The sequence below is a fragment of the Apium graveolens genome, chromosome 4, assembly GCF_009905375.1.
Source record: "Apium graveolens cultivar Ventura chromosome 4, ASM990537v1, whole genome shotgun sequence".
Taxonomy (NCBI): domain Eukaryota; kingdom Viridiplantae; phylum Streptophyta; class Magnoliopsida; order Apiales; family Apiaceae; genus Apium; species Apium graveolens.
Window position 1 is genome coordinate 297,698,135 of NC_133650.1, and position 25,471 is coordinate 297,723,605.

At 34.7% G+C, this 25,471-nt stretch overlaps 4 protein-coding genes across 6 annotated transcripts; 1 reads left to right on the forward strand and 3 right to left on the reverse strand.

The window, feature by feature from the left end:
- The first annotated feature begins 326 nt into the window (after positions 1 to 326).
- LOC141721304 (uncharacterized) lies at positions 327 to 3,969 on the forward strand. Of its 2 annotated transcripts, none has more exons than XM_074524165.1 (3): positions 327 to 1,039; positions 1,315 to 1,443; positions 1,964 to 3,969. In XM_074524165.1, exons 1-3 carry the CDS (start codon positions 617 to 619, stop codon positions 3,530 to 3,532), a joined length of 2,121 nt encoding a protein of 706 aa, XP_074380266.1. In that variant the 5' UTR covers positions 327 to 616; the 3' UTR covers positions 3,533 to 3,969. The 2 variants fall into 2 exon arrangements, with proteins under 2 accessions (XP_074380266.1, XP_074380265.1); XM_074524164.1 differs by having other exon boundaries at positions 328 to 1,039; positions 1,312 to 1,443.
- An 867-nt stretch (positions 3,970 to 4,836) lies between these two features.
- On the reverse strand, positions 4,837 to 10,599 carry LOC141721305 (uncharacterized). Of its 2 annotated transcripts, XM_074524167.1 has the most exons (6): positions 9,825 to 10,599; positions 9,457 to 9,631; positions 8,067 to 9,150; positions 7,082 to 7,354; positions 5,647 to 6,921; positions 4,837 to 5,495 (listed from the first exon to the last, which is right to left on the reverse strand). In XM_074524167.1, the coding sequence occupies exons 3-6, from the start codon at positions 9,018 to 9,020 to the stop codon at positions 5,067 to 5,069; spliced, it is 2,931 nt and encodes a 976-aa protein (XP_074380268.1). In that variant the 5' UTR covers positions 9,021 to 9,150; positions 9,457 to 9,631; positions 9,825 to 10,599; the 3' UTR covers positions 4,837 to 5,066. The 2 variants fall into 2 exon arrangements, with proteins under 2 accessions (XP_074380268.1, XP_074380267.1); XM_074524166.1 differs by lacking the exon at positions 9,457 to 9,631.
- Positions 9,895 to 10,329, reverse strand: LOC141719875 (toll/interleukin-1 receptor-like protein). The gene has a single exon (XM_074522240.1). It carries the CDS (start codon positions 10,327 to 10,329, stop codon positions 9,895 to 9,897), a length of 435 nt encoding a protein of 144 aa, XP_074378341.1.
- Positions 10,600 to 14,526: 3,927 nt separating the features above from the next.
- Positions 14,527 to 17,071, reverse strand: LOC141721306 (reactive Intermediate Deaminase A, chloroplastic). Its single transcript, XM_074524169.1, has 6 exons — positions 16,814 to 17,071; positions 16,322 to 16,437; positions 16,158 to 16,202; positions 15,569 to 15,642; positions 15,438 to 15,487; positions 14,527 to 14,851 (listed from the first exon to the last, which is right to left on the reverse strand). The coding sequence occupies exons 1-6, from the start codon at positions 17,001 to 17,003 to the stop codon at positions 14,757 to 14,759; spliced, it is 570 nt and encodes a 189-aa protein (XP_074380270.1). The 5' UTR covers positions 17,004 to 17,071; the 3' UTR covers positions 14,527 to 14,756.
- Positions 17,072 to 25,471: the final 8,400 nt, after the last annotated feature.

The window sequence follows — 25,471 nt, forward strand, 5'->3', positions numbered from 1 at the left end:
CTCGGTTTGAAACCACATTTTTCAAGAAAAACACGAAACGAAACTGCGTTTTTATTTTATTTAAAAAAAATAAAAAAAACTGTTATAGAAAAACTCAAGAAAAATTGTTATTTCACCCGAAACGCCGTTTTCAAATGACATTTATGACCAAAAATTTAAAAAATGACATTGATGGTCATTTGACACAAATTAATTCTAAAATCCGACACCATTAAAATTTAACCAATTTAACCAAGACACAATTGCCATCGTCAGAACAGATTTAACCCCTCTCGTCGATTATCTGTATAAAAAACAAGACTTATCAATTATCATCTGGGAGTTTGAACTCGATTATATAACTCTGACTCTGTTCGGTAAATTGATAAACTAATAGGTAAATCTATACTTAAATCATTTCATTTTTCTTTATACAGACCAAAAACAAATTGAATTAACAAAGGTTGTAGGAAGGTGTATGTATACAGTACACTAGTAGTAGACTACATCTCGTCGGCGAGAAAGAAAGAGAGACACACGGAGAGAGAGAGAAAGAAGCAGCTGCTACTGAATCACATTATGTATTAGTATTAACTAAATATTGTCTGAATCTGAAATGAAGTGAAGTTACACAAACATGAAAATCACTAGAAATCTCGACCCTCCATCTATTCCCCAATCTAAAACCCTAACACCATCTTCCCAACATTCAGATCTTCCCAAACTAAGACAACCTAGTACTATCCGCAAGCCACCTCATCGGAAACCTCGTACCACCGCCGCCGGAGTCCGATTAAAGAGAGACGGAGCTCCGGTTGGTAAACGGAGCAGACCCGAGACTCCTCTCTCGAAATGGAAAGTCAATGAAGTTGTTAAAGATGCTCCTGTTGAAGATGACTCGGTCACTGAGTTAACTCGGAAGAATGTGAGAAAAATTAATAAAAAGAAAGATGTTTTGATCTCGGCGAGAAAACTCGCTGCTGGCCTTTGGAGATTGCAGCTGCCCGAAGCTCCTAAAAATGTCGGTAATCGACTCGAAAATGAGCAATTAGGTTTACAGGTATTTTTACTAATTAAAGTTTTGCTTTTTTGTTAGCTTTATCTCGAAATGTAGCTTGTTTTCGTATAAAGTTTTAATCTTTTCGATGTGTGTTGGTTGAGTAGCTTGTTTTTGTATAAAGTTTTAATCTTTTCGATGTGTGTTGGTTGTAGCTTGTTTTCGTATAAAGTTTTAATCTTTTCCATGGGTTGGTTGATTTGGGATCTGTACTAATTATTGATGCATTGCGTGTTTCAAGACTTGGCTTATTGTTTGTGTTTGCTACATTACAGCAGTCTACATCGGGGCATATCGAGGCTGCTTATCTTACTCATCGTAGTAGTACATTGTATGGTTCCCATCTCAAGGATCTGCCTTCAAGTCCTCACTCTGCCTGTGGTCACAAAAATGAGAGTTCTCGGAAGGTAACACTTCAGTTTGAATCTTGATTGGATTTATCGTTTCTGTTATGTATTTTTAGAGACACGCTTGTGGTCCTTTATATGGTTTCAATAACATGGGCACATTTGTATTTTGTAAACTGTAAAGTTGCTGTGAACTTGCAAGTATCCTTAATTTGTTATATTGATCGGTTATCATACTGCTAAGTTTCTAGCTAGCGGTACAGAAGATAGATGTACTTTGTTAGAGGGAGACTGTACTAAACTCATGATGACTACAACATAAATGCTGAAAGTGTTAATTGTTAGCTTTTGATGTGTAGTTGCCACTGTGTTCCACAATTGTCTAGATGAATGTATTTTGAACATATGGGTTATTGGACGACAATTTCAGTAGTGGCCAAAGTACACTGATAACTCTCCTTGTCGAAATTTCTCCTAATCAATTTTATGGTTAATTTTATGTCACGTGATGGTAGTGTCATTTTGGATTCTTTGATTGGAAGTCAATGGGTTCTAAAATATATTTTTGTTCCTTTTTTAGATGAAAGCTTCATTACATAATTCTAATCCTGCGATGGAAGGTGCAACAAAGTGGGATCCTGTGTTTTGGAAGGCATTAGACGAAGTCCAAAGTATATACAGCCATTCAAAGCCTATCCACGAACAGGTAGGTGCTGTGTCTATGGTCTCTGCACTGGAGCTAGAACTTGAGCAGGCTCGTGGGCGAATTCATGAACTCGAGACTGAACGACGATCATCAAAGAAGAAAATTGAACAGTTTCTGAAAAAATTGAGTGAGGAAAGGGCTGTATGGCGAAGCAGAGAGCATGAGAAAGTTCGAGCTATTATTGATGATATAAAATCTGATCTGAACAGAGAGAGGAAAAATCGTCAGAGAACTGAAATAGTTAATTCCAAGTTAGTCTCTGAGTTAGCTGATGCCAAGCAATCAGCAAAACGTTTTATGCAGGATTTTGAGAAAGAGCGCAAGGCTAGAGAACTAATTGAGGAAGTCTGCGATGAGCTTGCTAAGGAGATTGGAGAAGACAAGGCTGAACTTGAAGCACTAAAGAGAGAATCTTTGAATCTGCGGGATGAAGTGGAAGATGAGAGGAGGATGTTGCAGATGGCCGAGGTTTGGCGTGAAGAACGAGTGCAGATGAAGTTAGTAGATGCAAAGGTGACACTTGAAGAGAAATACGCAGAGATGCATAACATAATTGCTGATTTGGAGACATTTCTTAGTTCAAAAAGTTCGATAGCTGATGTGGAGGAAATGGGAAGAGCAGAGCTCCTTCGACAGGTTGCAGCCTCTGTGAATGTCAAGGATATCAGTGCATTTACATATGAGCCATCAAATCCAGAAGATATTTTCTCTATTTTTGAGGATGTTAAATTTGGTGAACCCAATGAGAGGGAGACTGAAAATTGTGGGATATACAGTCCAGCCAGCCATGCTTCAAAAGTTTGCGCTGTTAGTCCAGAGGCAAAAAATTTGTATAACAAAGAAGAAAATCAGAAAAATTTCAGTTCTTATCCGAGTCAAAATGGAGAGGTAGAAGATGAAGATAGTGGATGGGAAACTGTAAGCCATGTGGATGACCAGGGCTCAAGTTATTCGCCTGATGGTAGTGATCCATCTGTGAACAAGTTACGCTCCGAAAGTAGCGTGTCCGGAAGTGGAACTGAATGGGAAGACAATGCAGGTGAGGAGACACCTACCGAGATCATTGAAGTCTGTTCTGTACCAACTGGGCAACTGAAAAAGGTATCATCCATATCTAGGTTGTGGAGGACATTGCCAAACAATGGTGAAAACTACAAGATAATAGCAGTGGATGGTCTGAAAGGAAGACTTTCCCATGGACGTCTTTCAAATGGGACTGTAACTTCCCTAGATCATGGTTCAGGTAAAGGCGGGCTCAGTCCAACGGAATTGATTGGACACTGGAGCTCTCCAGAGTCGAGGAACCACCACATAAACCGGGGGACGAAAGGTTGTATAGAATGGCCACGTGGCCATAAAAAGAGTTTGAAATCAAAGCTTCTGGAGGCAAGGATGGAGACCCAAAAGATTCAGTTGCGCCAAGTCTTAAAGCAGAAGATCTAGGTACGACCAACTCTTACGACCCCAAACCCGCAATGCAAAGTAAACTAATAAAACTGGACAACATCAATGTTCCATTACCTGGCCATGCAAGTTTTCAACTTCCAGACCAAGATTGCTCAGAGGCTGTTGGGAGGATACACGAAGAGATAAGTATTGATTTCTTGGAATTTCCATTTAATGGTTCTTCCTCATTGATCACATCTCATCACCCATCTCCACCCTTTGTAAAATGATCTTAATTTGAGGTGCTGGTTTTATATCACTAGTAGCTTTAGTTTTGCTTATTTAGATTCAGCTTCCTAGTTACGAGTAGACCTGAAAGTATGATGTATTGTGTATTACCATATCATAGTAGAAGGTTGAAATTTCTCCTGCTGTTGTAACTTTATGTCTAGGCATGTTGCTGAAATGGAAAGGAACGTTAGTATTTTCTTGTCCTCTGCTGCTTCTACTACGCTACTTAATTATTGTTATTATTTTATTTTTGCTATTGAACATGTCAGTTTTATTTTTCTTTAGATTATTGCTGCATCTTGTTATACTGCTTCAAAATTTATAAAAACACGCTTTAGTAAGCACCGGCTAATACAACCAGATTTCAGATACTAATAGGTTGTGAGTTTATAAAACTTGCAAAATGTAGCATGATTAACAAGCACCTTTCCAAACTTGATGAATAATAGTTACTCAACAAAACAACCGTGTTTGTGTTTGTGTTTTTCTTACCTGATTATAATTACGGAACTTACAGAAGTGTTCTGCTTGCAGTTCGATTCTATGTAGATATATGGCCGGCTAAGTAGCAGGGGTAATTCTCCTATCAGATGCACTACGCACTATGAACTTTAAGGTATCCTTCGACTCTAGTGCGTAGTGCATCTGATAGGAGAAGTACCCCTATGTTAGTTGGCACCAAAGAAATGTTTGAAGTCAGGCTACCAGAGCAAACTATCTCGTTTGTTAAAAAGATGCGTTGCAGTCTTGCAGAGAAATTGCACAGTTGTACCATCTTAAAAAGAAGATAATAAAAGATCCTTTTACTTTTATGTTCTTCTGATGCTAATACAATCTCTTGTAAATTGCAGCGATGTCTCGAATTAAGTAGCATGTGTTAGTTGTGGCAGAGTTGAGCCTACATCGACTATTATACCTGTCTAGGAACCAAATCTTTCTTGATTCTTATAATCAGAATGAATCAAGCTCAGCTTTGTTTTGTAGTATTAAGATTTAGTCATGTTTCTTTGTTTCCTACAAAAAAATTGATAAAAATTTCCAATAATGTGTTCTTACAAAGGTACATTATTCGTCTGAGTACTGAATAAGAAATATAACTGTATTAAGTAAAATACTTGTAAATACTGAGTATCTTGAATCAAAGAACATGCAGAAGAGGCAACTAAGAATATACTCGAGGACATCTAAACATTAAAATTCAAGTAATTAGCTAAGAAAAACGGACAATGAAAATGTAAAAAATTGACTCTCAATGAACTGAAAATGTGAGAAAATTGAGAGGAAAGTGTTATCACAAGTGTCAGTAACAGGAAGCTGAGGGTGAGGGTGTTCTATGTATCATATATATCCCACACGTCTTCACATTCACTTCTTCTCCGCTTCCCTGAAACAAAACATGAAGTATATCTCCACTTGTGAGAGATATGTCCTTTCCGATAATGCTCTTTACCGTAGAACGTGCTATAACAATACTACTAGGCACATCTATGTAATATTTGTATTCGATACCCTGGGTTTTATTAGTAATAACAGCCTTAATGGTGTAATAAGTAGCATCCCTGCTTTTGCTTGATGTATAATACACAAAGAGAGCGTCAAGTAAGATGTTATCTCCCACGATTGGTGGGGTATCAAATGATACTACACTTCCACTGCATGCGTAGCTGAACCATTCTGCAAGCTCCCCGTTTGGTAGATCATCTTTAGATGAAGACAGGTATGGCCGTACCTGTGGACAGAGTTTTACAAACGTGATTGACTGATTGTGTGTCACTGAGAGAGAATTATACTAAGAGGTGGAGGGTTCAAGAGCTGAGACATGTGTGCGTGAGTTTTTTAAATTTATGTAATTGAAAACTAGAAAAAGTAGAGAGACAAACCTCTGTGGAGGTCTCTATCAAATTTGTTACTTTGAGCTTGCTGCAACCAGTAAAAGTCGGAGTTTCCAATTCCTTCAACATTGATAGATCTGGTACACTTTGTAGGTTTGTGCAATCCCGAACTTGAAGTATTTGAAGATGAGGAGGAAGTGGCGGAAGTGACTGAAGGCTGAAGCATTTCCATATATCCAATTTTGTCAACTGTTTCAAGCCGGAGAAGTCGGGTAACTTCTGCAGTGTTTTATGTTTATATATATTTAAGTACTTCAGATCCAAAGGAAGTTCCGGAAAGGAGGACCCAAAACTGGTAAGACTGACCAATGTAAGATCTCGTAGATTGTAAAGCTTAGTAAGACTGAAAGGTATGGTTGAAGAGACACTCTGGCCATCATCGATTAGAGTTAACTTTTGCAGACAGGAAAAGCTTTGGATAGTTGGCAGCCATAACCTTATATTACATCTCAGACTTAATTCTTCCAACTTCATGTTTCTTACGGTGTCCGGCAGATCAATCTTAAAGTTGTCCTTTTGATTAAGACTTAATTCTGTAAGTGATGTAAGATTCCATATGCTAGTGGGCACATATTTAAGCTTATTGTTCACATGCAACTCCTGTAAATTACTCAATAGTCCGATAGAATCTGGTAATTCATCAATTGCTGAGCCATTAGCGTCGAGCCTTATTAAGCTTTTCATCATTCCTAATTGTTCAGGCAATCGTTCCAGCATCGAACAGTATTTCACGTTCAGTACACGAAGAAACTTCAGCTTCCATACACTATTTGAAATACTAGTAAGGTTTTTGCAATCAGAAAGTTGCAGATCCACCAAATTTATCAACATTCCAAAAGATTCAGGCAATTGTGCAATTGCACTAAAACTTGCATCAAGCATCCTCAAGCCTTTCATATTCCCGAATTGCTCAGGTAACTTTCCTAGCTTCTTGCAACCATACAATCTCAGCTTGACCAAATTAAACAGGCCTGTAAACGAGTCCGGCAATTTCCTTATTGCAGTATAAGTTGCATCAAGTGTCTCTAAGCCTTCCATATTCCCAAAATTTTTAGGCAACTCTCTAAGCTTCCGGCAACCCTCCAATCGCAACTGCACCAATTCCTTAAGGTGAGAAATTGAATCTGGAAGTTTCTCAATCGCGGTATGACTTGCATCAAGCATCCTTAATCCTTTTAGATCACCCAATTGCTCTGGCAATCGCTTCAGATTGTAGCATCTGGCCAAATTTAAATGCCCCAAATAAGTGAGTTGTTTGATAGCCTGTTTTAAACAACACAACACATCAAAGTTAGAACACTCCAAACATATTTATACATGTTATACATCATAGTTTCTTGTTTTACATAAAAAGCTGAACTATATATTAGTACACGAAAGAGGAATTAAATTTAAAAAAATAATATGAAATTATGTTTGATACCCTGGGACTCTTCCACAATGTCTTTAATTTGCTGGATGACACGTCAAGAGAGACAAGTTTTCGAGGAAGAAAACTAGAAGATAAATGTGTAACCGGGGAACCGCGCCACCGAATGCTCCTTAGCTCAGGAAATACATTTGTAAAATTTCCCTTCATGTCTTGTGCATCATTTATTTCAAGTATCCTCAAGTTGGACAGCTTATCAAATATCTCAGGAGCAATTTGTCCTTGCATGGACATGTCTAATATAAGGCCTTCAATTTTGTTTCTTCCCTGGTTTGATTATTAGAGAAGGAAACAATATGAGACACCAATATAAGAATCTGCTTATACAATGATAATTTTTTTTATCCATCTCAAGAAAATAATGAGTTATATACAGTGTTTAAACATCAGAAATCGGACAACTGTGCATTTATTTGTTAAAATTAGCATTAGGTGAGAAAATTCGGGATTAGGCTGACCTAGGCAGACCCGTAAATGGACCTTTATGAGCTTCTAAAATATCTTTTAGGCCATGACCAATGCCCCAGTTGGTCTTATACATATGACCTGCTATCAGGAAAAGAATTGCAATAGCTAAATGATGGTGTGCGATATCGGTCAGCCATAGACCCCCAGTTACTGGATCTAATCCTCCACGAAAAGTAAGAAAGTCTGAATATTTTGACCAATTCAAGGTGAAAAAGGGAGTTGCTCCCTCAGCAAAACTGGGATAAATAATAAATTGAAATTATATTTCATAGAAAAAAAAAATCCGGATAGTGCTCTAATAATCTTCCCAGTTAATTTCCGCCTAGTCTATTAATCGCCAGAAGGTACCTTAACCGCCTACATTTGTAGCCTAACTGGTCTTCTCTAGCAAGCGTTATGCCAGTGGAAAGTGAGGCCAAATAAACTAACAGAGCACATTTTTAGGTTTCTTTATCTTGTGCAAGTGGAAAGTGAGGTCAAATAAACTAACAAAGCAGATTTTTAGGTTTACCTCTATATTGTGCATATCCCCGGGTGCTCCTCGCCAGAACAGGCCTTTGCTCCTCCCTAGTTCCCTTCCCATGCCTTGTATAAGATTATGCATCCTGAACTTATCATCTTCGTCAATTGTTAGTAGACATCTTTCTACTAAAATTGGTATTCCAGAGTCTGGAAAGAATTTACATGAATTGAATATGTGAACAGCCTCATCTTTGACCTTACCAATGAAGAAGAATGCAATATAAAGAAAGATTGACTTCTCTGTCTTATCTTCTAATTCATCGTAACTCAGTTGAAGTATTTTTTGTATCCCTTTATTTGGAATTTCACAAAGCTTTGCAAGTTTAGCTTTCCAAAATGCCAAATCAGTCCTACCGCGTAAAGATGAACCTAACAGCTTGAGAGCTAATGGAAGACCTCCAGCATAAGTTACAAAGCCTACTGCGAGCTCTCTAAAATTTTCAGGCGGCATTGGTTTACCGAAGGCCTTATAACTAAAGAGCTTCAATGAGTCACTGTGTCCCAGTACCCTCACCATGTAAATATCTACTTTTGATATATATACTTCTAATTGATTCAGAAGGTTTGCATCTCTTGTTGTAATAATGATTCTACTTCCGGTGGAAAACAAGTTCCCAAGCCTTACAAGCAATTCTGAATGGCTTGATTGGACCAAATCATCCAGAACAATGAGAGCTTTTTTGGAGAAAAGATTGTTTTTTAATATCCTTATACCATTCTCAACATCAGGGACCTTATAATCCTTCCTTCTGAAAAGCTTAATCAAGACTTGGTTAAGTAAAGAAAGTAGAGGACTACCTTCTTCTGAATATTTAACATTTTCAATAAAGCAGCTGATATCAAATTTGTTTGAATATTTGTTATAGAAAGCTTGGGCAGTTGTAGTTTTTCCGATTCCCCCCATCCCACAAATCCCAATGGCGCGGACATCATTGGACTCCATGCTTAGTTTTTGATATATCTCTTCAATGGAAGTATCGATTCCATATAAACATTCATCTAGGTGTAGTACATTTGTGCATGTTTGTGCTGCTACTTTCTCCACAATGTCTTGAATGGTTTTTGATTCATCCCTGCAGATTAAAAAAAATAGTTTCAGATTGTACCCTGTCAGTTTACACACACGTATCTGCACTATAATCAAGTAATCCCAATAATAAACCCAAGGAAACTGGAATCACATGTTTGCAAAAAAGAGAGGAGAAATTTCAACTTTAAATGGATTATGATTTTTTTCCTGTTTGCAGAGAGTTTTATTTTTGTAACCTGTATCTTACTCTTGTCAGAAGGTCATGACAATTCATAATGAAATTCCATATGGTAAGTTGCAGTCAAATAAAAATATCACGATACTTGAAAAAACAGATATAGTGACATACTCGTTTGCATCTTTTAGAGATGCTATCCTGAAAGCTCTGCAGTTTGAGCAAGAGCAGGTTTCCACACGTCTATGATATCAACAGAGTAACTTTCCACTCGTTCATGATATCAACAGAGTAACGTATCCTATGATAATCTAGAGCTTCTTGACTCACAGGGTACCCTCAACTTATTCTAAAAAATATTAATCACAAAATGTTAAAAATTCAGACATATAGTTCCGTCAATGTCAGTAACATAGTATGCAATCATGATACTCGGCAGTAATTAACTAGTTGACGTGATACAACGTGCTAAATTTGGACAAGTAAAATAATCATAACACAAATATAAAGACAGAAGAATTAATAAAGGGGTGTTCACGTACTCATTTGCATCTTTTTTCAGGTGATATCCCGATAGCTCTGCGATTTCAGCAAGAGCAGCTTTCCACTTGTTTATGACCTCAACAGGGTGACGCTTATTATGATAGCCCAGAGCTGTTCCAAAACTCCCTTTTGGTAACGCAGATCTGTTGGATCAACATAGTAAAACACAGGAATAACCTGATTTTGTGTTCCCTGGCAACTAAGAATCTCAACGAGCTCATCAAGGCACCATGATGAACGAGCATAGTTCTCTGAGATCACGACGACAAACATCTTTGAATCTTTGATTGCATTGAGTAGTCCGGGTGTAATTCTTTCACCCTTTTCAAGTGCGGGTTCATCTCTAAAGGTCTGAATTCCAGCTTGATCCAAAGCAAAGTAAAGATTTGCAACAAAGTTTCTGCGAGTGTCCTTACCATAGAAGCTCAAGAACACATCCCAGCTGCAAGGTGGACACAATGATGAAGAACAAGTGATTTCACTTTCAGCTAATTGATTACTCATGTTTCGAACAGAAGGAAAGCTTTTCTTCTTAGCAGATATTGAATAAATGATGATGATGATTATAATCGGTATAATGAACAGGGGCAGAGTCCAGAACAGAACTATTCTTCAACTATAAGTGGATTGAGGGGAAACAGGACTAATGGATGGGCAAGCAGAGCTTACTTTGTCAAATACTATTTTCATACCAATTTTCCACATTCACATTACGTATTCATTCACGAGCGATCCATATTATTAATGACAGAATAGTCAATAATCTACCTATAACTCAATATTAAGGAACAATTTGAGAACTCTAGCATTTCTCTTAATATTTATTCCAATAAACTTATGAGTTCATGCAATATATTTATTGAGTGCAAAATGTAGACTTGTGCGTTTTCGAGGGACCATTTTCTTTTAGGGATTTTTGCATAAAACTTTTACTTTTGCTCCATACATCAGATGACCTTGTAGCTCAAGGCACTGTTTTATACCACATATTATTCCCTCTACTTCTTTCTTAATTTGTAATTTGAATAAAAGAATTGAGCTTTGTAGATTCTAGATTGTGTTCAAATAAATAACTTTAATGAATCCAGACCGTAATATCCCATTTATTTATTTTAGGCTCAAATTATTACATTTTTTTCCTATTATTATATATTCGTCTCGAGCATCTTGTGCGAATAAAATACACGGACAAAACATACATCACATTCATCCCATCACAAATTATATGTACTCAAGAAATTAATACACAAAAATACAATAATATGCAAGTACAATGCAAATCGTCCAGTAAACTTATAATAAGATACCATCTTCTACACTGATTTAACCAATTCTACACAACACAAAGTAAAGATGAAAAACATAGTACCTCCATTAATGTGAAGTGAGTTTGATTTTTAGAAAGTGGATGAATTGTAAGACGGTCGACGTGGTAGCCTGTTAGCGAACACTCAAATCCTTCTTATTTTGATTTTTAATTAGAAAAATGTTTGGTACATAAAATTAAATATAAAATTTTATACGAAATAACATAAATTAGATTTTAACTGAAATGAGTTCCTCCATTTATATTAACAATCCCAATTTAAATATTTCATATCAATTATCTCATGTCATTTTGTTATGCTCTTTTAATTATACAATATACAATTTTGGTTTCTAATTGAAGAGTCGTCCAAATTATAATCTAAAAAAGTGTGTTCAACGATAGATTGGACCCAAGTATCCTGGAAGGGGTTACTAGAGAGGCTGAAAGCCCCATCCCTGACCCTGTTGTACCCTGAGGGGCTGTCTATGAATCGTTGGTTAGGTGCTAATTAATAGTGTCATCATATGTTTGGGTAGTTTTAAATTTCAATAGTTGTTTAACTGTATTTTTTTCTAATTATATTTTTAAATTCAATTTTGTATGAATTTTAATTGTATATTAATTTTTAGTAACATTTAGGTATTTTAAATGAATATTATATATATATATAGAGAAAAATTCTATGGAGACCATTTTTTTATCGGAGACCACTTTTTTATCGGAAACCACATATGTTTTACAATCAAAATACTATAAAATATATTATTTTGTGAGGTATGTTGTACGAGTATCACTAATTCATTAAAATTATTGAAGATCATTTAAGTTTAATAAGTAGAATGTGTATGTTCTGCAAGCTGAACAAATGTTCTGCAAACTTAACATATTTTACAGAATAAAGTATTTTTGTAATGTTTTACATGCAGTACATATATGATATACAAGATTTTGAATAAAATAAAGATTTTTGTAAAGCACGATTCACAAATAATATGTTTTGCAATGTTTTTATGCAATATTTAACTTATAAAAGTCTCCGAGATCTCCAAGAAAAAGTGGTCTCCATAGAACGTAACCCATATATATTATATATATTGTTGTGTTGAGTGGAGACCTATATTATTTGGAGACCATTAGATTTTGTACGATTGCGGTTAGAGATGATTACAAAGTGAGAGACATATTAATACTTATAAACCTAAGTCAAAATAGAGTACATATGGTACAACTTTATAAATAGAGTTACTTCAAATTATAAAATTTATTACTTTTAAATATAAATAAAAAATATAATGCAACATGTAGAATAAAATATTATGTGAAAAAATATATAAATATTTGATTTGCAAGTTGTATTATATCTTTTTATTTAGGTTTAAAAGTAGTACACTTCATAATAATTTTAAGTAGTACACTCGATTTAGAAATTATTTTTATCAAATAATATTTTATTCATTATATTTTTTATTTACTTTTAAAAATATTATATTTTAAAATTTTAAGTACTTCATTCTATATATAAAATTCTACAATATGTTCTGCAATTTTTTTAATATATTTTTTATATAATATTTTATTCTGCGTGTTACATTATATTTTTTTATTTAGGATTAAAGGTATTATATTTTATATTTGAAGTAATGCACTCTATTTATAAAGTTCTGCACTCTATTATTTTAATATATTTTTTTTCACATAATATTATATTCTGCAAGTTGCATTATATTTTTTATTGAGGTTTAGAAATACTAAATATTTATTTATGCATAGAGTGTAGTACTTTAAATTATAAAATGTAGTACTTTTAAATCTAAATAAAAAATATAATGCAACTTGCTGAATAAAATTTTATGTGAAAAAATATATTAAAAAAATAGAGTGCAAAATATATCGTAGAACTTTATAAATAGAGTGTACTTAAAATTATAAAATATGTTACTTTTAAATCTAAATATATAAATATAATGCAACTTGTAAAATAAAATATTATGTAAAAAATATATTTAAAAAATAGGGTGCATAACGTAATAAAGTGTAGTACCTTAAAATATAAATAAAAATGTATAATCTAAAATAAATAAATGATATATGAAAATTATATTCAAAAATAAAATTTTAATACATAACTTAGCCTAAATTTAAATAAGGAAGAAAAAACTACTTGATGTATATAAAGTAACAGGTGTCCCTAGTTTTAGATTTTATTTTATACGCATATAATGTAATCTGAGCTCCAATCCAACCCATCTAACGGTCTATAAACGGGACTCCAAGTCTCCAAATAAATAACGGACTATACTGAACTTTTGCCTATATATTATATATATTATATATATATATTATAGAGTAAAATTTTAGGAAGTTCATATTTTTATTGGAGTTTTCGGAGGCCAGATATGTTCTGCAAATAAATTTTTTATAACACGTGTTATTTTGCAAAACATGTTTCACAAATATCATTAATTCAATAAAATCATGCAAATCTCGTATATTTACGAATATAATATATATGATTTGCAACTAAGCATGAATGTTATGCAACATTAATATTTTAATTCTGCAAAGTAATCGTGTTTTGTAGAATAACATATTTATCAATGTTTTACTTGTAAATATTATGCAATCCGCAAGATTTTGAATAAAATAATAATGTTCGTACATTCGAAAAAAATATAATTTATAATATTTTAAGCTATATTTTACTTGAATAAAATATATGAACTCCAAGTAATTTAATTAAATAATGGACCATATTCTGTTATTCTTTAAAAATATCGAAATACAAAACACACGTTAGAATATTGTTTACACCTCAAACAAATTTTTTTGATGAAAATAATGTTTGTTTTAGCAGTGGCCGAGGTACCAAATTTTTTCACAATAATATGATATCAATGACTTACAATTATTCATGTTATTTTGTTAGTGAAGACCATAACACGCATTGGGTATATATTAAAATGTAGGAACAAATATAAATGAGAACAAACTTGAATCAACTTATTTATTTCAACATAAATTCATCAAAATTGTTGTATTTCATCGATTATCTTTAATTGTTACATTTGATTTTGGACGGTCAATTGATCAAATTTTGATCGAAATTTATTAATATTTTATAATTGGATAGACTAAAAAAGATATATCACTAAAAAATACATTTAATTTATTTTAATATATAATTTTCAGTTTTTAAAAATAACATACGATTTTTTTTCAATCTTTTCTTTGGTAAAAAACAGATGAGTTAGACCATAAAAAAATGTGATAGTTAAAAAGGGTCGGAGGGAGTATTATACTAAATTAAAAATAAAAAAACTAATCCTTTTAAAGTTTGGTAAACATACTTAGCAAGCGCAGACGCAGACGCAGACGCCCTGCCTGCATCATGATAAAACATAACTCAAATTGTAATATAAATTAAAATGAGATGCAGTACACCCCTCGTTTGTCAAAAGATGCCCCGCAATTACAAGTCTGTAGACTGTAGCATGCTACCCAAATGAGATGCAACGGTAGGAAATAATCCGCAGGGTTTTCACCGTTCAAGAGATACTTTACTCTTATATTACTAAATGTTACAAAAGCCAAGGAGTTCTATATGCTAATGAAAGAGAGCCAATTAGAGTGCTGCTATACACTCGATCTCTATCTTTGCATCCAATGGTAATGCTGCAACCTGGTATGTAGAGCGAGCTGGCGCAGGTGCTGGAAAGTCTGCAAGGCAAACAGTGTCAGAAGTAGGATAAATCGTAAAGAATGCCGGTATTACTGCACATACAATACTTGAAGATATCAAAAATGCGAGAAGACAGAACAAAACTAAAGTAAACATGCACTTTCTGATCATTGCAATTACAACAGTGTGTATAGCCTGCTGTAAAAATCTGCAAAGTATATAAAAATACATACAAGATATTCTATATATTAGTTCTGGATTCCAGGTACTGACGCACACAAGATGATCAGCAAGGACACAGAGAATTATATTGTGCAGTTATGCATAAGAAAATTCACAATCAAAGAGCAAAATATTAGTATTCAGTCCATCTGGTGTTCTAGCTGTAGAGGTAGTTTTGTCAGAATCACCATACTTAATTCAGATGTTTAAACCCTAATCTTTTGACAAAATATACTAAATCAAATTCACGTCACAAAAATGATGATAAATACATTAGTTATTCCCAGGAAACAACAGTAAATTGTGAAAGGTAGTAACTGGAATAATGAAATTGTCACTTGTCAATGGGCCAAGTGACTATAATATAACAGAAACATAATTATTGATAGTTCTATGACTCACATTTAGCATAGATCTCATTCACTTTCTTAAAGTCTTTCAGATCAGCCAACCTGTAGGGAAAGGAACTTATTTAAAAATATATATCATTTTTTAATAAATATAAGAAATAAGAAAGAAGCACTTTAACTAACATTATTGTTGTCTTCACTACAGAGGAATAGCTAGCACCACTTGCTTTAAGAATCTCCCCCATATTCTTAAGAACCTGGTAAGATAAATATAAGCTCAAACCTGGCAGTTTTAATTAACTACCGCAGACAACTTTGAAATTAAAGAGATGAAACATGACATAATCTAGTTAATTAAACTTTGTAAACCATGAAAAAACTAGTACCAAAACTGGAACTTTAAAAAATATTTATTTTAACGTTTTACTCGTTGCACCAAATAATGTAGCTCCTGCTGGGTCTCAAGCTTAGTCAAGAGATTTACTAGAAAAGATATCTAAGTTTATAGGCTTATATATATTTGTCAAAAGTTGATAAAGTGGCCAAAACAAAACAAAAATCTCACGCTTCAACCCAAACTTGTTTTTCTCCCATAGTTTGAATCCCGCTATCCAACAACAGAAATACATTCGTTCTTCAGTACCAAGTAGCAAGAGGAAACAGAAAAATGAGATGCAGATCACTCAGTACCAACAGTATGTGTTCTTGACAACTTGATTTCTACAGTACTAGCATTTGAAACTTATAATGCAGTGACTAAATCTTATATTACCTGCTCTGTCTGTTCTTCTACACCATCCGCTACAAACTTCCCAGTCTGCAATCACACAAAGTAACATCATACCATAATAACATAAAAAAATATAAACAAACCATACGCATTAAGAACCACATAAACTATCTTACAACCATAAATTAGTCAATAAAAAAACAAACCTCAGGATCTAAACCAAGAACACCAGACATAAAAAGAAGATTATTGGACTTAATGGCCTGACAATAAGGGCCTAAAGCAGCTGGAGCTTTATCCGTCTGAACAGCCTCCTTCACACCTAAAAAGAAATTAACAAACATACATTTCAATTTTCATCCAACCTAATTACGCATATCAAACGTAAAATAAACAAAATCTAAAAAAACAAACACCACTACTAGTGTAAGCAGAGGAATGTATCCAAAATGATCAGGCAGACCGCAATTCCCACAAATTCAATCAACCCAAAATTCTCATCACTTATAATTAAAAAGAGATCAACAATTATAACTTAAAATCAATAGTGTGGTTGACAACAAAAAGGCACAACATTTGATTGCTTAATAAGCCCTAAAATCAGCATATAAATTTTGTACTTTATAAAATTAAAAACTAACGCAACAATTAAATCGGATACATAAAAAGAGTGTAATTGAGAAGGGAGATGAACTAACAGGCTTGAGCAGAAATGGAGAGAGAAGCAAAGGGCTTAGAAGAAGAAGAAGAGGGGGATCGCCATAAGGTGGTTCCGGCGACGGAAACAAAGCCCAGCCCAACAGCATATGGGCCATAACGGGTGCGTAAAGCGCCCATGTCAACAGCAGGTACATTCAAGCTTCTTGCTACTGCTCCACACCACGCCATTGTTTCTATCACTCTGACTGTTACATTTCCGCCGTCAGACAGGAGTTTATACACTGGTCGTGGGCCGAACACTTCTGCTCCCACTCGCGATTTGATGGGCCGTTATATGGAATGTCTGGCTCGAGGCCCATTTTTTATTGTAGAGTAAGACTTGGAATTGCTTTTAAAAGTTAAAAAAAAAAGTGTCCGCGAAAAAAGTGTTGTTGTCAAAATTATATGTTTGTTTGGTAATATTTTTTATAAATATATGTTTTGCTGTGAAAAATTAAAAATAATAATACTTTTGATTAGGTTTGATGGTTAAATCAGTATTTGCTTCTGGTAAAAGCAGAAAAATAGTTTTTTCTTTAAAAACATGGGTGGACTTACTTTCGACAACAACGGCTTTTCGGTTAAAAGTACTTTCAGAAAAGCAGTTTTTAAATTTAAAAGCACTTTCAGAAAAGCAGTTTTTGAATTTTATCAAATAGTTTGTTAACTGTGTTTTTCTCGAAAAGTTGTTGTTGATGTCTGCAACAGCAATACCAAACGCACCCTAAATTAATTTTAGCATATTCCCATGCTCTTACTAATTTGCTGTTAAATTAAATGTGGATTTGATGCCCCTTTCGGAGGGAGAAAAATAGGTTTGAGGATGACTTCAGCCAACTCCCCTAAGATTAAGACATTTTGTCCTTAATGGTAAATTTGTAAATATAAACTAAGCCCTTTTAATTTACAAAAAATAACCCTATCTTACACTTATATTCTTTTTTTTGCCAATGAAATATTTTATTCATTAAAATCAAATCATTATGCAATACACGACGAAGTTCTGAATTGGTATCGTGACCTTACCAAAGTCGATCAACAATAAAACTATTGTGTCTCGCCAAGAAGTGAGTCACTTTGTTCGTATATCGTTTTACAAAATTTAATGTCACATGACGACATTTTAGTTCACTAAGTAGGGTTTTACATAAATCTATTACCCTGCCAAGATATGACAAGTTAACGGTGGAACACCTAATTGCTTGCACTGCTGCGAGATAATCTATTTCGACCACTGCTGGTTGCATGACATTAGCTTTAAATCAACTCAATGCTTATTTAATCCCACCTACTTCGGCTGACTCAGGAGAAATTTGGCCAACTTTATCTATTATAAGGTTCCCTGCATGATCTCGCATTATCATGGATAGACAGTATGACTTTGAATCCTCATTATTGTTGCATCGACGTTTACCTTAACCATGTATTGTTGTGGTTGTTCCCAATGCTCCTTGTCGTCCTCTTGAGTCATGAAGCCAAGAGAATTATGAAACGACTTATTCTGAGCTTTCCTCCATTGGTTAAAAGAGAGTTTCGCCAATTTATACACTTTTGAGTGCTCCAGTCCATGCTGCTTCCATAAAATTTCATTCCTGTTTTTCCAGAGAAACCAACAAATCATTGCTACCATATGAGTTCGTTACTGTTGTGTTGTTGTAAGACACTAGCAATCCAACTCGAAAATATGTTTGACCATTCCAGTCTATCTTGATACCTGATGAACTCAAACACAGTTTTGCAAATTCGCATGAGACTAAAGTGTGATAAACTGTTTTCTCCTCCAGATTACATACTGGGCACATTGTGAGAACCGTGACTCTTTTAAAGATCGGTCGGTCTTTGTTGGAAAAACATTCTTTGTTGCCCTCCAAATGAAGTGCTTTGCTTTTAGAGGTATTTTCAGATTTCATAGTTTGTTTCACCTAAATGTGTCACTCGTGCTGCTTGTCACCTTAGCTTTCTGTATTGCCGCATATGCAGACTTAACTGTATATGTCCCCAACTTATCATATTTCCAAAATCATGAGTCATGCTCTACAATTTTCAGAGGTATATTGTTAGGTCACACACACTGTAGAAGGGGGTTGAATACAGTGTATACTACAATCAAATCGAATTAAGAACACAAGTATGAAACACATAATAATCTTATTAATAAAACAGTATTACAATGGAACCGTTCTCTTTCAATGATGAACAAATATCACGAGAGCTTCTAGGGTTACAATGAATAATATTCTCGATTAAGATAACACATATAGTGTAAACCCTATCTGTGTTTATATAGACACACAGTCACAAGATAATCTTCTAATTGATATCGAATATAAGTCTGCATCCTAAAATATATTAACTAGTTATCTTTTCCTCCAAGTCTTCTATTCTTCATAGAATTCTTCTTCATGCATATCTCTTCTTGTTTTAGTCTTGATCTTCTTTCCTTTCAATCAACCGTCTTCCTTATCTGAAAGTCTTTTTAAGTCCTGATATTATCTCCTGATAAATATCTTCTGATATCTTAAGTTTTGATAGCTTCAGTTCTGATATCTTAAGTTCTGACTTCAGTATAAGTACTGATTTCCAGTTAAGTCCTGATTTGTCCTGTTAGTTAAGATCTGAAAACTAAACACAAATCATCATTATACATGACATCATAAATATATCTAACAATCTCCCCCAACTTGTAAATTAACATAATATACAAGTTCAATAGATATTTGATGATGTCAAAAACATTAAGTACAAATGCATATAAGAATTTGCATGATAACTACAACTCACAATCCTTGTAGCTTTTACCATCCTTAAAGTCTGATATCAGCTTTAGCCTGTATATCCTTCAGAATTTAACAGTTGTAGTTCTTGACTTGGATTCAGTGTGTGATCTCTTTAATGTCAGGAGTTGTTCTGAGATAGTTCTTCAAAAGAGTTCTCTCATCATATTCAAGTCCATTCTGCATCCTCCTTTTTGCATCTTTAAGTTCAGCTGTATCATCTCCTGTCTGAAAGATAGCAGCCCTGAGATCATTAATCTTTGCTTTCCTTATTTCCTGATCCAGTTTGATCAGATAAGCTTTCTTAGACTCCATATTAAATTCCAGTCCCTTAATACCCAAAAATGTAGTGATTTTAGCAGTATTAGGCTTCATCTCAACTAGTTCACTATTGTGAGCTCTGTACTTTGGATAATATGGTCTGTCAGACTTTACAGAGTAAAGTTTTTTCTGTCTTTGAATATTAGATTTTAAATAACTGGCAGCACCATTTTTTGATCTGTTCTTCACTTGAAGTATAAATAGTACATGTTGCAATTCTTCAAAATACCTCAAACGAATAACATCCTTTCTTATCTGGAATACCCTCCCATCTGTCATGAAGTATAGCATGATATCTTCTTTTAACACAGAGTGGTAAACCATTTGTACAGACTCTAATTGATTTAGTCTTTCTGGAGTTATCCCTACTCCTGGTTCAGAAGGAGATGCGGGATCTAAGGTAGAGTTATTTATTCTTCTTTCATCAACATTATTTTATCTCTAGCTTCCTTCCCTCTAATAACTCTTACTTCAAAACCACTTGATGTAGTCTTCAAAGGTTGAGTAGATTGTTGAGCTTTTGTAAACCCAGGTAGTAGAATTTTTGAAGGTCTAACATGAGTAATGTCAGAGGTTTCCTTTTCTTTATGTTCTGATATCAAGACAACTTGAGCTCTGTCAGAGGTTGCTTGCTTCATTGTCATATCGGAATTTACTAAATCCCGATCTTGAACAACATGAGCTCTGTCAGAGGTTGTTTGAATATTCTTCTTTATCAAAATCAGACTAGTATCTTCATCAAAATTTACTTGCAGATCCATGATTGGCATATATATCTTTACAGAATCATCAACTTTTGCTTTGCCCTTGAATCTTGGATCTACCTCTACTTGTGATTTGGCTTTGGATTCAAATTTGGTTGCCTCAGTGTTTGTCTTCTCTTTAATCACAACGCCCTTAGGATTTTGAGGTTTCTTTGCAGTAATAGAAGCTTTAGACTTTGACTTGACATTTTCTGCTTTAAGTCTGGCTTCTTCTTTCTTCAGACTTTCAAAGTCCATTCCTGGATTGTCTTTGAGAAATAGTCTGTTTGAAATTTCTTCATCCAGCTTCTGTATCTTGGGGTCTTGATAGTAAACTGATGTTTTCTTCCCCTTGAGCTTCAGTGTCTACATAAACTTCTGTGATTCTTGACTTTCACCCTGTATCAGAACATCAGACTTAGTCAGAACTTGCTTATCAGAACTTATTCTTCTATCAGCATCAGAGCTTGATCTCTGTGTAGAAGTTCCTGCTTTCCTAGATGAAGAGCATTTGCCTTGACCATGACCTTTACCCTTTTCAGAGTTTCCATGGTCATCATTTCCATCATCCTTTTTCTTTAGTGGTTGATCAGTTTTGTATTTGGACTTAATCACTTTCTCCCCCTTTTTGGCATCATCTGGTAGAAGGAGAGAGACAAGCAATTCCACAGAGTTTTGGATTTCATTGAGTTGATCTTGTTGAGCAGCTTGATTCTTTAAAATATCATATATTTGAGCTTGTTGCTTTTCTTGAGTCTTTTCTATATACCCAATGCGGTCAAAGGCTGGCTTAAAAAACCTGTTCTTTTCCAATTTGACATTCATGTCTTGCTGGATCAGTGTTTCTTGAATTTTGTTCACCTTGGCTTGAGTTATTGAGTGTTGACCTTGAAGGTGCATGTTACTCAATGCAGTAACTCTGAGTTGTGCTTTGAAGTCATCATTCACTAGCATCTCATCAGCTTTAGCCAGGTGCTCAGCAAGAATATTTGCAGTAGGAACAAAATCAACTTTGTTCCACTCCTTGATCCATTCTTTTCCTCTTGGAGTTTCACTCCAAGGTACTGGTGCATCCTCTCTCACAAACTTTTTAATCAAATAAGCTTTATTACCTGTTTGTAGAGGTGCATGTCCTGAAGGACCAGCTGCATCAACATTTACATTTATAGCAGCTTCACCAGTAATTTCAGCATTTGCAGCAACAGAACTTACAGAGTCTGCAGAATCAGCATCCTCTGATAAAATGATAGTGTGTGAGGCTATAGAGGTTTCAAAATCATCTGCATCTAAATGCTGATCATCCTCTAAGTGCTGTTCTGTCAGTAAATTCTGATCAACATCCAAATTTCGATGCTCACCTAATATCTGATCTTCATCATCTAGATTCAGAAGAGGTATTGTTGGAATATCTGCATTGAAATCAGCATCTAAAATTGGTGTTGTTGGTGAAGTATGTTGAAGAATGGTTGGAGCTTCCAAGTACAGAACCTCAGGCACAACCAAGTTGTGAACATCTATTTCAGCACCTGTACCTTGGTCTTCAGCATGTACTTGTTCAATGATAGGAGACACAGGGGGTGTAGGCATTGGTGATGTAACAGTCTCTGGCTCTTGAATTGAAGATTTTGGAGGTGTAGATTCAGTGGCGTCAGCAAATTCTGGTTGTGTAGATGGAAGGGATTCAATCACAATTGGCTCCTTTGAGATCAGAGATTCCTGATCCCCTTCCTTAGCTGCTGCTTCCACATCCTCTGAATTTGACTCAGCTATGTCCCTGTTAGCTCTTTGTTTCTTCACTTTCTTCAAGGGTGGAGGGACTTCAGGAGCTTTGTCATCAGAATTTACCTTTCTAAGCCTTTTAGGGGCCTAGAACTCCCAGTTTTATGAGCTTTCTGAGAAGAGACCTTCTCAGCTACTTTTGCAACAGGTTCTGATGGTTGAACCTGTACCTCCTCATCATCAGACTCATTTCTTAAAATTATCTTCCTTCTTTTCTGTTGTGTCTGAGGAATTGACTTAGTCCTCTTTGCTCTAGAAGAAGAAGGCTTCACTGTAGGTGCTGATGGTTGAGTGGCATGTGTTGATGTATGTGTTTGTGGAGTGACAGTAGTAGGTGCTGATGGCTGTTGTGTGTTTGTGGGTTGGACATCAGGATATAGCAATGAATATGTTGCAGCATCAACATTTACAAGAGCTTGCTTTACTAGATAAAGGAATGCTAAGGGGTCTCAAAACTCCCTTCTTGTTGTCATTAGATAAAAGATCAGTAAAAGCCCGTTTTGCTAACCTAAAAGGTTCTAAGAGTTCACCTGCTAGTTTTGGTTCATCTGATGTACAGTAATTGTAAATTAACTGACAGAACCTATCAAAGTAAACTACATTCCCATCCTCTTTCATTCTATCTCCTATAAAATATAACACAGTCTTTGCATAATCAAAATGAGACTGGTTTAGGAGTGCATACCCAATTTGTTGTGTCAGTATGGGAATGGCATCAAAATTTGAGCATTTGTTGGCAAACGTCTTCGTGATGCAATCAAAGAAGAAGCTTCATTCCCTTCGAATATATGGGCGTTTGAGTTGACCCATCTTAGCCAAACTCTTTTCATATCCAAGATTAGCCATCATTTGCTGTAGCAAGGGCTCCTCCACAACAGAACTGAATTGACAGGATTCAGGTAGGTGTAGAGCTTTTCGAACTGCTCCCGGAGTAACAACATACTCAACCTTATTTGCTGTAAATATGATGCTTGGAGTCCCATGCTTACCACCATCATCATAATGTCCAGTACGCCAGAATGTCAGAACTTGAGTTCCAGATATACTGGATGGCTGTGTCAATGCGAACCCAATTTCACTGTGAGATAAGAAATCCTGAATAAAATGAAGTTCCGAAGGAGCTTCACTCTTAGTGAGAATGGCAGCGTAGTTGTTGGGGACGAACTTTGCTCCATTAAAGATTATATCCTTGGGTGCCATTGAGAAATAAGTGAGAAAGAACCTGAAAGGTGTTTGATAAAATGTCTATATAGAAAACCGTCAGAGAATGTGAGAAAATAAGAAGAAGAAAGAGAGTATGGAATACAAAAGTAAATAAAAGATTTAAAATCTTTTCTCTCTTTTACTTATACACGCCACTTGACAGTAGTTATTGAGAAGTGGAACAGACGTAACACCTGTCAGCCATGCAACAGTTAAGACAAAAGTTAATGGGCACGGGAAATAAGTAATGATTACTATGCACATACAGTTTTTCAAAAAAAAATTGTTCCCACTAAACAAATGATTATTACTGTCTTTATCTCACTTAAACCAATATTCTGATAAAATATAACCATTGAAGTATTGACCAAAAATAAATCAAGTAAATAAATACTGCCATGTAAGCATCAGAACTTGATTTTTTTTATCAGAATTTAAAAGTCATCAGAATATGGCTTCTTTACTCAAGAAGTGAATGTTTATTTCTGTAATGCTTCACACAAATACTGATATGGTTTCAACAGAACTTAATCATCAGAACTTCCATCAGAACTTGTCCTCAGATTTTATGCAACTGACACTTAAACTGTTCATCTAAAACAACATTGATCACCACAGAAATTTTCATCATTCATATGGAGTGTAAGTGTGTGCATTAAGCTAAATATCAGACAAAGAGTAAAGTCTGATTCACTTTAGTACATCTTAGAAATATGGCATAACTAAGAATTTTGCTCAAAATCTGTCATTAGTCTGAAGTGAACTATAGAATGAGTTCATGCATGAGTCCACCTCAACTATTTTGTGCTCATTTTATGCATCTTTTGAAATCCCTTTTTACAGTGGCTTCTCAGTATAAGTGAGTCACGACTGCTTATCAGAATTTATGTTGTTATCAGAGTATTTCTCCAGTAATCAGAGAATGTGAACAGTCACCAAGAAAATTTATTTTGCTTTTCTAATGCATATTACTTAATACCCGCAATGCACTTGGGTCTTCCCTTTCACATACATTTTTTTCTAGATCTCAAAGGAGTACCTGATATTTATTTCTTTTCTTTATTTTTTTTCTTTTTATAAGTGAGGCTTATCAACACTTAGTAGATCCATAAGATTTACCAACATAAGAACTTAACAGATAAGAAGCACTATTATAGTTTTTGACTCAGTAATAAGATACACAAAGTAAACCTAACCAAGCTCAATATCAGAATTTGCTTGTGTTAAAAGATTTCCACATAAACAATTACTTCAAATATGTGATCTTTAGTATATTAGAGACTACTAGGTCAACATCTAGCACAGTTATCCTCATTGGATTGAATAGTCAGAAAAACATTTATATCACTATCAGAGTTTAGAAATTCACATCAGACAATAATCAACACTTAGGTAAATTTCAATTTAAGCACAAATTACATAAAGAGAGTAATATCTGTAAATACTGATCATAAATTCTGATGTAACAGAACATAAACTAAACAGATTTAGAGAAAGAACCTGAAACCATTCCAAGTTCATTTACCAATCTTGTAAAAGTAGCTTCACACAGTGGTTTTGTGAAGATATCTGCTAGTTGTTAATCTGTTGGAACAAAATGCAATTCCACTGTACCTTCCATCACATGTTCCCTTATGAAGTGGTACCTAATGCTGCTGTGCTTTGTCATAGAGTGCTGAACTGGATTACCTGTCATAGCAATAGCACTTTGATTATCACAGTAAATAGGAATTTTAGAAATTCTAACCCATAATCCAGTAACTGATTCTTCATCCAAAGAATATGTGCACAACAGCTTCCTGCATCAATTTACTCTACCTCTACAGTTGATGTGGAA